Below are 13,043 nucleotides of genomic sequence, written 5' to 3'. Positions count from 1 at the left end.
CCATTCAGATCCGGTGGGAGGGACAGCTAATACCTACCTCTGCAATGATAGATTCTGGGGCAGGGGGAAATTTCATGGACTCCTCTTTTGCCAGGAAACACGGTATCCGGACTCAGCAAAGATCCTCACTGGTTACCATGGAGACGGTTGACGGATCTCCGTTAATCTCTGGACCAGTTGATCGGGAAACCGTACCGCTAGAATGCGTCATGAAGCCAGGTCAGCAGGAGACCCTTGTTTTCATGTTAATTTCTTCTCCTCATTTTCCGATTATTCTAGGTATTCCGTGGCTACGGTCTACAAATCCGGTCATCGATTGGGAAACTAAGGAAATATCCTTCCCCCCGCAGAGTATTCCGACCATTAGTCCAACTGTTCCGGTTCCAGTAACACCGAATGCGGAGGGCACTGTACAGGTACCTGTTCTACCCCCGGTGTATAATGACTTTGCGGATATATGCGACAAAAGAAAAGCCGATCGGCTTCCCCCGCATAGACCGTATGATTGCCCCATAGACTTACTCCCAGGGGCGGAGATCCCGTTTGGTCATGTCTACCCGTTGGCGGCACCTGAGCTAGAAGCACTAAAAGAATACATTGATGAAAGTCTAGCTAAGGGATTCATTCGTCCGTCTACCTCACCAGCAGGGGCACCCATCTTTTTCGTGAAAAAGAAAGAGGGGACTCTGAGACCCTGTATTGACTACCGGGAACTGAATAAAATAACTATCCGGAACCGGTATCCGTTACCGTTGATTCCTGAGCTATTGGAGAGGGTCCAACAGGCAAAAATATTCACCAAATTGGATCTCCGTGGGGCATACAATCTACTCCGTATACGTCCCGGAGACGAGTGGAAGACCGCGTTCCGATGTCGGTATGGACATTTTGAGTACCTAGTGATGCCTTTTGGACTTTGTAACGCTCCCGCGACTTTCCAACATCTAGTTAACGATATTTTTAGGGATATCATGGACCAATTCATGGTGATTTATCTGGACGATATCCTAATCTTTTCTGATTCCCTACAGGAACACCAGGAACACGTCAAGACCGTACTTACCCGGCTGAGGGAAAACCACCTGTACATCAAGCTGGAGAAATGCGAGTTCCACTGCTCACAAATACAATTCTTAGGTTATGTCATCTCTCCTCAGGGACTGAACATGGAGTCTGGCAAGATACAAGCAATTCTAGACTGGCCGGAACCGGGGAACATCAAGGAGGTACAACGCTTTGTCGGTTTTGCCAACTTTTACCGACGTTTTATCCGTAATTTTTCAGAGATCGTTCGCCCCATCACTCTGTTAACCAAGAAAGAACAGAAGTTTGTGTGGTCCGCCCAGGCCCAGGAAGCTTTCCATCGTCTCAAGGTTTGTTTTACCTCAGCGCCTATATTGGTACATCCGAATCCCGCACTTCCCTTTATCGTGGAAGTCGATGCTTCCGACTACGCATTAGGGGCCATCCTTTCACAAAGGACTGGGGACAAGAGTCTCTTGCATCCGTGTGCTTTCTTTTCTCGCCGGTTGTCCCCTGCAGAAAGGAACTATGACATTGCGGACAAGGAATTGTTAGCGATTATTTCCGCTTTCAAGGAATGGAGACACCACTTACAGGGAGCCACGCAGCAAGTGATAGTACTCACAGATCATCGTAATCTGGAATTTCTTAAGTCTGCCAGGTGCCTGTCTCCACGGCAAGCCCGTTGGAGCCTATTCCTTAACCAGTTCAATTTTGTCGTTACATACCGTCCAGGTTCACGTAATGGGAAAGCCGATGCCTTGTCCCGAATCCACGCCGTGGACTCCGTGCCTGGAACCCCGTCTCAGACCGTGTTATCGGATGCCAATTTCGTTGGAGTAATCCAGGACCAGGACTTGTGGAAGGACATCAAGCTGGCCTATGATGGTGACGTATTTCTTGCTGCCCCCCCGAATGATGTAACTCTTGTTCTTCGGAATGGTGTGTGGTTGAGAGAGCGACGCATTTATGTCCCGGAGGCCGTAAGACTTCGGGTTCTCAAGTTGGTCCATGACTCCGTGTTGGCTGGTCATAGGGGGGTACAGAAGACGCAGGAATTTCTGAACCGTTTTTTCTGGTGGCCTACCTGTTTAAAGGACGTAAAGGACTATGTCCACTCATGTGTGGTTTGTGCCCGGTGCAAGGTCCCTCGTGTGGCTCCTACAGGACTCCTCCAACCGTTACCCGTGCCATCTCGCCCTTGGGGGTCTATCTCAATGGATTTTATTGTGGAGTTGCCCGTTTCAGACGGTCACAATACCATTTTAGTGGTGGTGGATCGGTTGACTAAAGCTGCTCACTTTATTCCGTGTGCCGGTCTTCCCTCAGCCGCAGAGACAGTGGATCTGGTTATCCAGAACGTATTCCGATTGCATGGGGTACCAGACGAGATCATCTCTGACCGGGGCGTGCAGTTCACGTCTAGGTTCTGGAAGGGGTTTTGTACGGCACTCCAGATTGATGTCTGTTTGTCTTCTGCATACCATCCTCAGACAAATGGGCAAACCGAACGGACCAATCAAACACTGGAACAATACCTTCGCTGTTATGTCAGCCATCTGCAGGACGATTGGTTGAAGATGCTTCCGTTGGCGGAGTTCTCATATAACAACACTCAGAGCAGCTCCACTAAGGTAACGCCCTTCTTTGCTAACTTGGGTTACCATCCGACTATTTTGCCTAGGTCACCGGTTGCGGTCTCAGTGCCTGCGGTGGAGGACAGATTAACAGAGCTACGACAAAATCAGGAGGTTCTGAAGGACACTGTGGCTACAGCTCAGGAGCGTTACAAGAGGTCGGCAGACGCTCACCGGAGACCGGCACCCATGTATAAGGTAGGGGACTCTGTATGGTTGTCCACCAAGAACCTGAGATTGGGTGTTCCTTCGCAGAAACTGGGACAAAAATTCATCGGTCCGTTCAAGATCACCGGGATCGTGAGCCCTGTGGCCTGTCGGCTGCGGTTACCGCACCATCTAAAGGTACACCCGGTCTTTCATGTTTCTCTCCTCAAATCCGTCTCTCCCAATACGTTTCATGGTCGTGTCGTGCCTCCTCCTCCGCCTGTGATGGTCGACGGCGAGGAGCAGTTCGTGGTTGAGGACATTATTGACTCCCGGCTTCATCATCGTCGTCGGCTTCAGTATCTGGTACGTTGGCAGGGGTACGCCCCCGAGGACGATTCCTGGGAACCGGTGGGTAACATTCGAGCACCACGGAAGATCGCTCAGTTTCATCGACGGTACCCGGACAAGCCGGGCCCTGACCCGTCCTGAGGCCGTTTCTGGGGGGGGGAGTAATGTCAGGTTTCCGGGTTTTCCAGTCCTCTTTTGAAAAAGCTTGCCCTCGGTTAACATGGAGTTTTGTGTTCTGTTGCCCTACTTCCTGTCCAGCTGCTTAAAAGGCCGCCTCTAAGCTTAGTCCAGTGCCTGAGTATACTGCTTGCTGTGTGCTCCTGCTTTGCTGCTGCTGCTACTGGATTACCTTTGGATCCTCCTGAAGATCTACCGACCGACTCTGGACCATACCCGGTTTCTTCAAACTGTGCCCGGACTCCGTCTGCCGTCTTTTGTCAGCACGTCTGCCCGGTTTCTTCCGGTTCATAACCATTCTGGACTTTCATTCCGTACGGACACTTCTGGACTTTACCGCTTGCCCCTTGTGTCCCGGCTGCGGCGCATTTAGGCCTTCCGGGGTTGATTGCCGGACAGTCCCTGTATAGGGGTTCGCTCTGGTGGTCTCCCTGGGGGAGTCCGGTGCGTGGCCCCGGGAATCCCCTTCGCTCCGTTTTAGAAAGGTATTTTTGTGTTTGTTATACTGTGTATTTCTGTTGTGTATCTACCGTGGTTACATATCATAAACATCTTGTACCACAAACTCGTCTCTGGCTGTCATTGCCCTAACGCTATCGAAATCCTCAAACCATACAATAGTATTACACTCCGACACAAAAAGACTGAATGCTGTCATAAATTCAAAGAGTACTTCAACAAAGTTCTAGGTTAAGGGCGTGTATATTTTTATATTTTTACAACCACATTGTTTTTTTTCTTTATTTCTCTTCAAAAATATTTCAGTTTATTTATTGCTTTGTACAGATTATCGGGGACAATTAAAGGTGGAAAAAGTTCTGAAATATTTCTTCTTGGTATGATTATTTTATATGACAAAAACCTGGCATTTTAACAGGGGCGTGTAGACTTTTTATACCCACTGTGCATTTTCATCTGATGACTCCTCATATATATGGATATTATCATTGTAGAAAAGCAGATATTGTTATGTGAAATGATGCGTTATTTTTGGTTTCTACAGAATTTCATTTTTTGTTACTTTTTTTCTAGGGGCATTTCTTATCCCATATTTCTTAACTCTGATTTTTGCGGGGGTTCCGCTGTTCCTCTTGGAGTGTTCCTTGGGACAATACACGTCTATCGGAGGTCTTGGAGTATGGAGGCTTGCTCCCATGTTTAAAGGTACGTGTGCTTTATCACTTTGTAGCATGGTCATTTGTGCGGCTGGTGATTCTCTATAGATGTAGATACAGATGTAGAAAGTGCAGAGAGAGAAATGCGACCTCTAGATATACAAATGCAATGGATTTTTGGATTTTGGATATCTGCATCGCGATACCTTTCTAGTGTGTTAGTTTAAAGAGGACAGTGAAGAGTGGACAGCGTGTTCTCTTATTTTATTCTATTTTCTATTATATCCTGAGTATTTCCTTTTTTATTTCATAAAATTCTGCAATAATTTCTAGAGATGTTATTTTTTTATTTAGTGCACCCAATATGCTATTTTGCATGGTCTTTACCAAGGGGGCACTTCACAAAATAAAGAGCGTATATTCAGGCTGCTCTGCATAATTACCCTGTGGCCACGCGCCCCCGGTAAAGACATAAAAAAGTTCATATTGGCCGCATTAAACTAGAAGGCTCATGTGTCTGATGCTGATTTATGAAAAATAGTTACAAAATTCTCTAAATAGTTTCTCTTTAAAGGGAATCTGTCACCACTTTCACCTTTTTACAGTGTTACTATGGCCATACAGGGTATAGATTGCTGACAATGGTCTTACCTTTATGTCTCATATCAGATGTCTTGTTGTGGATAAATCATCTTTTATCACTTTATGTAAATGAGCTCTTCCAGGCTATGGGGCGGATTCTGCCCGGAAGATAACTCCGCCTCCAGAGATTTATTTAAATAAAAGGGGCGTTATTAGTGTGATGTATGTCGCCCGCTCTCTGCGCTCTGTGCAGAGCTGTGTGTGATTATAAGTGACATTTCTGCAGGTTCCTCTCCGCTTCAGCCTCCATCTCACAGGCAGACAGTTTGTAACATTGTTGCAATGAAGCAGAGCTCAGGGAGCTGCAAGAAATGTGTTTGAAAGAAGTCAATTTCCTTTCTCCTGTTTTGTGTCAGTTACTTGTCTCACACTGGTAACACCCCTTTTATTTAAAATAAGCTCTGGAGGCGGAGTTATCTTCCAGGCAGCATCCGCCCCAGAGCCTGGAAGAGCTCATTTACATAAAGTGATAAAAAATACTTTTCCACAGCAAGACATCTGATATGAGACATAAAGGTAAGACTATTGTCAGCATTCTCTACCCTGTATGGCCATAATAACAGTGTAAAGAGGTCAAATTGGTGACAGATTCCCTTTAAATCTTCATCCATATGCAGGACTGTGCAAATGTTTTAGGCAGGTATATAAAAATGCTCCACAGCAAAAATGCTTTAAAAAACTAGAAATCTTAATAGTTTATTTATATCAATAAACAAGATGCAAAGTGAATGCACAATATTTGCCTTCAAAATAGCAACAGTTCTTCTCGTTGCACTAGTACTTGGAGGCAGGTTTTGAAAGAGCTCGGTAGGAGATTGTTCCAGACCCAGGCATCTTGGAGAAATGACCCCAGATCTTCAGTGTATGAGCCTGTATGGATCCTCGTGTGTAAGAGGCAGTCTCCTGATCTCAGACAGACAGGATGTGAGATCAGGGCTCCGCGGGGGCCGAATTATCACCTCCAGGACTCCTTTTTGCTTCTCCATGTTTTAGATAGTTCTTAATCATGTCAGCTGTATGTTTTGGGTTATTGTGGAAGACGACTGAGCAGGGGAACAAGACATTTTGGTAATATACTCCATCTTCGAGGGAATGTGCAACATTGTGGACTGTAGACACCGGTCGGACAAGGAAACTTAGTGCTTCTGATCAAAGACTTATCTTTCTTCCCTTTGAAATAGGAAGATGTCAGCTCAGAACTGCCAGAAAATGTCCATTATCTGGCTGCAACATAAGGCAGTTTATGTGACGAAACGCTGGAGAGTGGTATATTAATAAATGTCTGCAGGAAACAGTGAAGTATGACAGGAGGATGCTTGCAAGAGTGGGACGGCATATCAGCAATTGGATTTGATCAATATAAAAGGGCTTCTCAATGCTGAGAAATATGGACAGAAACTTTATCCATCCCGCAATGTCATCAGGAGGCATCTAAAGGGCTCCAAATTTATTGTGCAGCAGAAAATGACGTCAAATATTCAGCCAATTTCATTAAGAGTGAGTAGTCCTGGAGGTGATGAACCAGCCCCCGCAGAGCCCTGATCTCACATCATCCCCTCTGTCTGGGATCAGGAGTCCTGGAGGTGATGATCCGGCCCCTGCAGAGCCCTGGTCTCACATCATCCCCTCTGTCTGGGATTAGGAGTCCTGGAGGTGATGATCCGGCCGCTGCAGAGCCCTGATCTCACATCATCCCCTCTGTCTGGGATCAGGTGTCCTGGAGGTGATGAACCAGCCCCCGCAGAGCCCTGATCTCACATCATCCCCTCTGTCTGGGATCAGGAGTCCTGGAGGTGATGATCCGGCCCCTGCAGAACCCTGATCTCCGATCCTACCATCTGTCTGGGATCAGGAGTCCTGGAGGTGATGATCCGGCCCCCGCAGAGTCTTGACCTCACATCATCCCGTCTGTCTGGGATCAGGAGTCCTGGAGATGATGATCTGGCCCCCGCAGAGCCCTGATCTCACATCATCCCCTCTGTCTGGGATCAGGAGTCTTGGAGGTGATGATCCGGCTCTTGCAAAGCCCTGATCTCCCATCATCCCATCTGTCTGGGATCATTAGTCCTGGAGGTGATGATCTGGCCCCCGCAGAGCCCTGATCTCACATCATCCCATCTGTCTGGGATCAGGAGTCTTGGAGGTGATGATCCGGCTCTTGCAAAGCCCTGATCTCCCATCATCCCATCTGTCTGGGATCATTAGTCCTGGAGGTCATGATCCGGCCCCCGCAGAGACCTGATCTCACATCATCCCATCTGTCTGGAATCAGGAGTCCTGGAGGTGATGATCCGGCCCCTGCAGAGCCCTGATCTCCCATCATCCCATTTGTCTGGGATCAGGAGTCCTGGAGGTGATGATCCGGCTCCTGCAAAGCCCTGATCTCACATCACCCCATCTGTCTGGGATCATTAGTCCTGGAGGTGATGATCTGGCCCCCGCAGAGCCCTGATCTCACATCATCCCATCTGTCTGGGATCAGGAGTCTTGGAGGTGATGATCCGGCTCTTGCATAGCCCTGATCTCCCATCATCCCATCTGTCTGGGATCATTAGTCCTGGAGGTGATGATCCGGCCCCCGCAGAGCCCTGATCTCCCATCATCCCATCTGTCTGGGATCAGGAGTCCTGGAGGTGATGATCCGGCTCCTGCAAAGCCCTGATCTCACATCATCCCGTCTGTCTGGGATCACGAGTCCTGGAGGTGATGATCCGGCTCCTGCAAAGCCCTGATCTCCCATCATCCTGTCTGTCTGGGATCAGGAGTCCTGGAGGTGATGATCCGGCCCCTGCAGAGCCCTGATCTCACATCATCCTATCTGTCTGGGATCAGGAGTACTGGAGGTGATGATCCGGCCCCCGCAGAGCCCTGATCTCACATCATCCCGTCTGTCTGGGATCAGGAGTCCTGGAGGTGATGATCCGGCCCCCGCAGAGCCCTGATCTCACATCATCCCGTCTGTCTGGGATCAGGAGTCCTGGAGGTGATGATCCGTCCCCCGCAGAGCCCTGATCTCACATCAGCCCATCTGTCTGGGATCATTAGTCCTGGAGGTGATGATCCGGCCCCCGCAGAGCCCTGATCTCACATCAGCCCATCTGTCTGGGATCAGGAGTCCTGGAGGTGATGATCCGGCCCCCGCAGAGCCCTGATCTCACATCATCCCATCTGTCTGGGATCAGGAGTCCTGGAGGTGATGATCCGACCCCCGCAGAGCCCTGACCTCACATCATCCCGTCTGTCTGGGATCAGGAGTCCTGGAGGTGATGATCCGGCCCCTGCAGAGCCCTGATCTCACATCATCCCGTCTGTCTGGGATCAGGAGTCCTGGAGGTGATGATACAGCCTCCGCAGAGCCCTGATCACACAGAAACCTCCTTTTGTGTTTCTTCAAAATTAAATTCTGCCAAATACCTTTACACAAAGATCCTCACACCAAATATTCATCCAATTTAGATTTATCAATTGTTCTTCCATTTTCCATAAAAATAAACTTATATCTTCTATTTTTTAAAATATTCTTACCTTACAACATTTTTTCTACAATTGCCTAAAACCTGTGTGCAGTTCTGCATGAAATATACAAGCATATGGCAATTAGATTTCTAAGTATAGGGAAACAATGGAGCAGACTTAAGGCCACTTTACACGCTACGATTTATCTGACGATCTCTTAAACGATGTGACACGCCCAGATTGTTGTTACGATTCGCCAAGATCACACATAGGTCGTTTATTTGTTGGTCACACGTAGCGATCTCACAAACAACGCAACAGCGATCAGCGATATATTGTTTGACCACGGCGGTCGTTTGGATGTTGTTAGTCGTTGGCAGGTGTCACATGGGTCTGCTGCGTTCCAAACGACGAACAATATTTTGAAACTGAACGACGTGTCAACGATCAACGATTTGCAACCTATTTACGATCGTTCGGAGTTGCTCGTAGGTGTCACATGCAATGACGTCACTAAGGATGACGGAAGTGCGTCACGGAAACTGTGACCCCGATTACATATCGTCAGATAAATCGTAGCGTGTAACGCCTCCTTTAGGCTTCATTCACATTTTGTGCTTTCCGTGAGGTTACCTCCGTGTTTGTAACCAAAACCAGGAGAGGAACAATCAGAGGAGACGTATCATAGACATATGAGCTCCACTCCTGGTTTTATCCCCCACTCCTGGTTTAATCCCCCACTCCCGGTTTTATCCCCCACTCCTGGTTTTATCCCCCACTCCTGGTTTAATCCCCCACTCCTGGTTTAATCCCCCACTCCCGGTTTTATCCCCCACTCCCGGTTTTATCCCCCACTCCCGGTTTTATCCCCCACTCCTGGTTTTATCCCCTGCTCCTGGTTTTATCCCCCACTCCTGGTTTTATCCCCCACTCCCGGTTTTATCCCCCACTCCGGGTTTTATCCCCCACTCCTGGTTTAATCCCCCACTCCTGGTTTAATCCCCCAGTTCCGGTTTTATCCCCCACTCCTGGTTTTATCCCCCACTCCTGGTTTAATCCCCCACTCCCGGTTTTATCCCCCACTCCTGGTTTTATCCTCCACTCCTGGTTTATCCTCCACTCCTAGTTTTATCCCCCACTCCTGGTTTAATCCCCCACTCCCGGTTTTATCCCCCACTCCTGGTTTTATCCTCCACTCCTGGTTTATCCTCCACTCCTGGTTTTATCCCCCACTCCTGGTTTTATCCCCCACTCCTGGTTTAATCCCCCACTCTTGGTTTTATCCCCCACTCCTGGTTTAATCCCCCACTCCCGGTTTTATCCCCCACTCCTGGTTTTATCCCCCACTCCTGGTTTAATGCCCCACTCTCGGTTTTATCCCCCACTCCTGGTTTAATCCCCCACTCTTGGTTTTATCCCCCACTCCTGGTTTAATCCCCCACTCTCGGTTTTATCCCCCACTCCTGGTTTTATCCCCCACTCCTGGTTTAATCCCCCACTCTCGGTTTTATCCCCCACTCCTGGTTTTATCCTCCACTCCTGGTTTATCCTCCACTCCTAGTTTTATCCCCCACTCCTTGTTTAATCCCCCACTCCCGGTTTTATCCCCCACTCCTGGTTTTATCCTCCACTCCTGGTTTATCCTCCACTCCTGGTTTTATCCCCCACTCCTGGTTTTATCCCCCACTCCTGGTTTAATCCCCCACTCCCGGTTTTATCCCCCACTCCTAGTTTTATCCCCCACTCCTGTTTTTATCCCCCACTCCTGGTTTAATCCCCCACTCTCGGTTTTATCCCCCACTCCTGGTTTTTTCCCCCACTCCTGGTTTAATCCCCCACTCCCGGTTTTATCCCCCACTCCCGGTTTTATCCCCCACTCCTGGTTTTATCCCCCACTCCCGGTTTAATCCCCCACTCTCGGTTTTATCCCCCACTCCTGTTTTTATCCCCCACTCCTGGTTTTATCCCCCACTCCTGGTTTAATCCCCCACTCTCAGTTTTATCCCCCACTCCCGGTTTTATCCCCCACTCCTGGTTTTATCCCCCACTCCTGGTTTATCCTCCTTTCCCGGTTTTATCCCCCACTCCTGGTTTTATCCTCCACTCCTGGTTTATCCTCCACTCCCGGTTTTATCCCCCACTCCTGGTTTTTTCCCCCACTCCTGGTTTAATCCCCCACTCCCGGTTTTGGCTTACCAACCATGTCACCTTACACTTCTGCTTCTTACTAGATTACATTCTGAGGTTAATAAAACATAAATACATCCAGTGAGGTTTAAAAAAAAATGATAATTTGATGTCAACCTAAAGGGGTTGTATGTTATTAGAAAACATGGCTGTTTTTTCTCCACACATCATGGGTTTTATGTGAAATAGAAGTTCAGAACTTTTTGGCTTAAGTGAACCTGAAATGGTAAACTGTCGGGTGCGGCTGTTCATTTCCTGAAAATGTTCAAAATCTGAAAAACTCTTAAACTTTATAGGAGCATATGACTTTATTTTTGGTGAATAATCCCATTCTGTTTTAAATTAATTATGAAAATGATGTAATAATAATCTTTATAATGTATCATTGTATCGATCATTGTAACGTTACGGTTTTCCCGCAGGGGTCGGACTCGCTGCCGCGGTTCTGTCTTTCTGGTTAAATATTTACTACATTGTTATCATATCCTGGGCGATATATTATCTGTATAACTCATTCACAACTGTAAGTATCTCTTTATATATTTACCTGTTTGTTAGTTTTAGCTGCTCTGTATTCTCTAGACATTTGTAATGTTTTCAGATGACCTCGTAGCAGATATTGTCCTTACTCCATGTATTCTTATTGCTGTGGATCTGGCAGGCGTCCTATGTGCACGATGATATATGATATGAGGAAGACACTGGGCTGAAAAGATATAATTTCTACTCCATTCAGATTAATTTTAGTATTTATAAGCTGTTTTACTGCAATCAGGACTCCTAGAGGAAGTTAGAGAGTCCAGCTCCGCCCCACACAGTGATTGACAGCTAGATGTATGCAGGAAACCTGCCAATCTAGTGTTCTGGCAGAGGAAGCGGGACACGGCTCCTTCTCTGTTCCACGGCTTTATGGATCCCGTTTGTATGGATCTGTATGATGTTACTCACAGTCTTCTGTGTGAAAGGAGGTATCTAAAATGTATTCCAAAATTCATATAAATTCCATATAATGGAGGTATTTGTCATGATTCGCCTCCCTATCCACATGGCTAGGGGGCGGAGCCTTCTCTCGGGCCTCACTTCCGGCCCCTGGATGCCTTAAAAGCTGGCATTTCCAGTGAACCAGTGCCGGCTATAAGCTTAGCTCTGCTTTGCCTGTGATTGCTGGTCCTGTGAGTGATATCCTGATCTGTCTGTTCCTGTGCCCTTGTCTGTGTTCTGTCCCCTGGTCGTCCCTCCTGTCCTGTGTCCCCTCTCCTATTCCCCACTCTGTTGCTTCCTCCGGTACTGACCTTGGCCTGACTTTGACTCCGCTTTTGCACGTCCCTCCGGTCCTGCTTCTGCCCGTACGGTGTTTGACCCAGCCTGCCTGACTATTCCTTGCATGCTCTGCAGCTCTGCTTCTCAGCTGTGCTGATTAGGCAGTGCATGAGAACGCTGTACATTTCCTTCCTGGTTCTCATTGCTCTGTGTAGTGTCGTCTGCTGCAGCGCTCTGACTCCCCCTGGTGGCAGCATTACAGTATTATTATCTGCAGACATTGCTTCCCAGTGAGAATATAGGCCCCAATTCATCAAGACCGGGGAAGATTTTTCTTGAGTGTTGGAATCAGATGCTGCTGATTCATCAAAAAGCGTATGCCTCTTAATGAATCAATAGCGTCTGCTGAGAGGCATGTGTGTCGCTCAGGGCTATGGGGTACTTGGTCCGGGGTGGTGTATTGCTGGGGAGGTGTCACTTGGTGGCTGTTGTTGTTGTTGAAAGGGGTATATTTACAGATGAGATTAAATGAAAGTTTATTACATGACACCACTTGCGGGTTGTGGCTATGTGGATGGAGCTGCCACTGCACAATTCTTGCTACTGGGGCCGGTGTTGGTGGCAGCCTGGATGTTAGGCCCTTCGCAAGCAGGACCGTACCCGAGAGGGTAGGTGATGTGGATGGGTGCAGAAAAAAGGTAGGCCACACAAGGGTTTGCAGTGTAACTGGTTCCTTTACTCAGAGTAAGATGGAAACTGGTCACTCGAGAAAGGCTGGTCTTGACCGCTGGTCCCCTTACTCCCAGTGACCTGGTGGCTTCTTTCCCCTGCACCTGTCTTTTGTTGGTGGGTCACCGTGGCTTGGAGCGTCTGAGGGTTCCCTCCTGGTAGTTTCTTAACAGTAGTCCGTATGACGGTAGCGTGAACCCTGTGAGGTCGCAGTCTCTGGTCCTGTCCCCGGTTCTCCCATTGCTACTGAGTCCCGAACTTCAAGGTCAGTGAGGTCCTTGATGGTCCCCTCACTGTGCAGATTTTATCAGGTTTGCTT

At 48.1% G+C, this 13,043-nt stretch overlaps 1 protein-coding gene across 1 annotated transcript in view; it reads left to right on the top strand.

Annotated features, from left to right (window-relative positions):
* The window catches only part of SLC6A1 (solute carrier family 6 member 1), a 214,176-nt gene that overhangs the window by 127,888 nt on the left and 73,245 nt on the right, over nt 1-13,043 (top strand). The window contains exons 3-4 of the mRNA XM_075321266.1: nt 4,368-4,499; nt 11,158-11,258. Coding sequence (XP_075177381.1) covers nt 4,368-4,499; nt 11,158-11,258 — 233 coding nt within the window. The remainder of the gene's footprint in view (nt 1-4,367; nt 4,500-11,157; nt 11,259-13,043) is intronic.

The sequence above is a fragment of the Anomaloglossus baeobatrachus genome, chromosome 8 (assembly GCF_048569485.1).
Source record: "Anomaloglossus baeobatrachus isolate aAnoBae1 chromosome 8, aAnoBae1.hap1, whole genome shotgun sequence".
In the NCBI taxonomy this organism is placed as follows: Eukaryota; Metazoa; Chordata; class Amphibia; order Anura; family Aromobatidae; genus Anomaloglossus; species Anomaloglossus baeobatrachus.
This window is presented reverse-complemented; position numbering and strand designations above follow the sequence as displayed.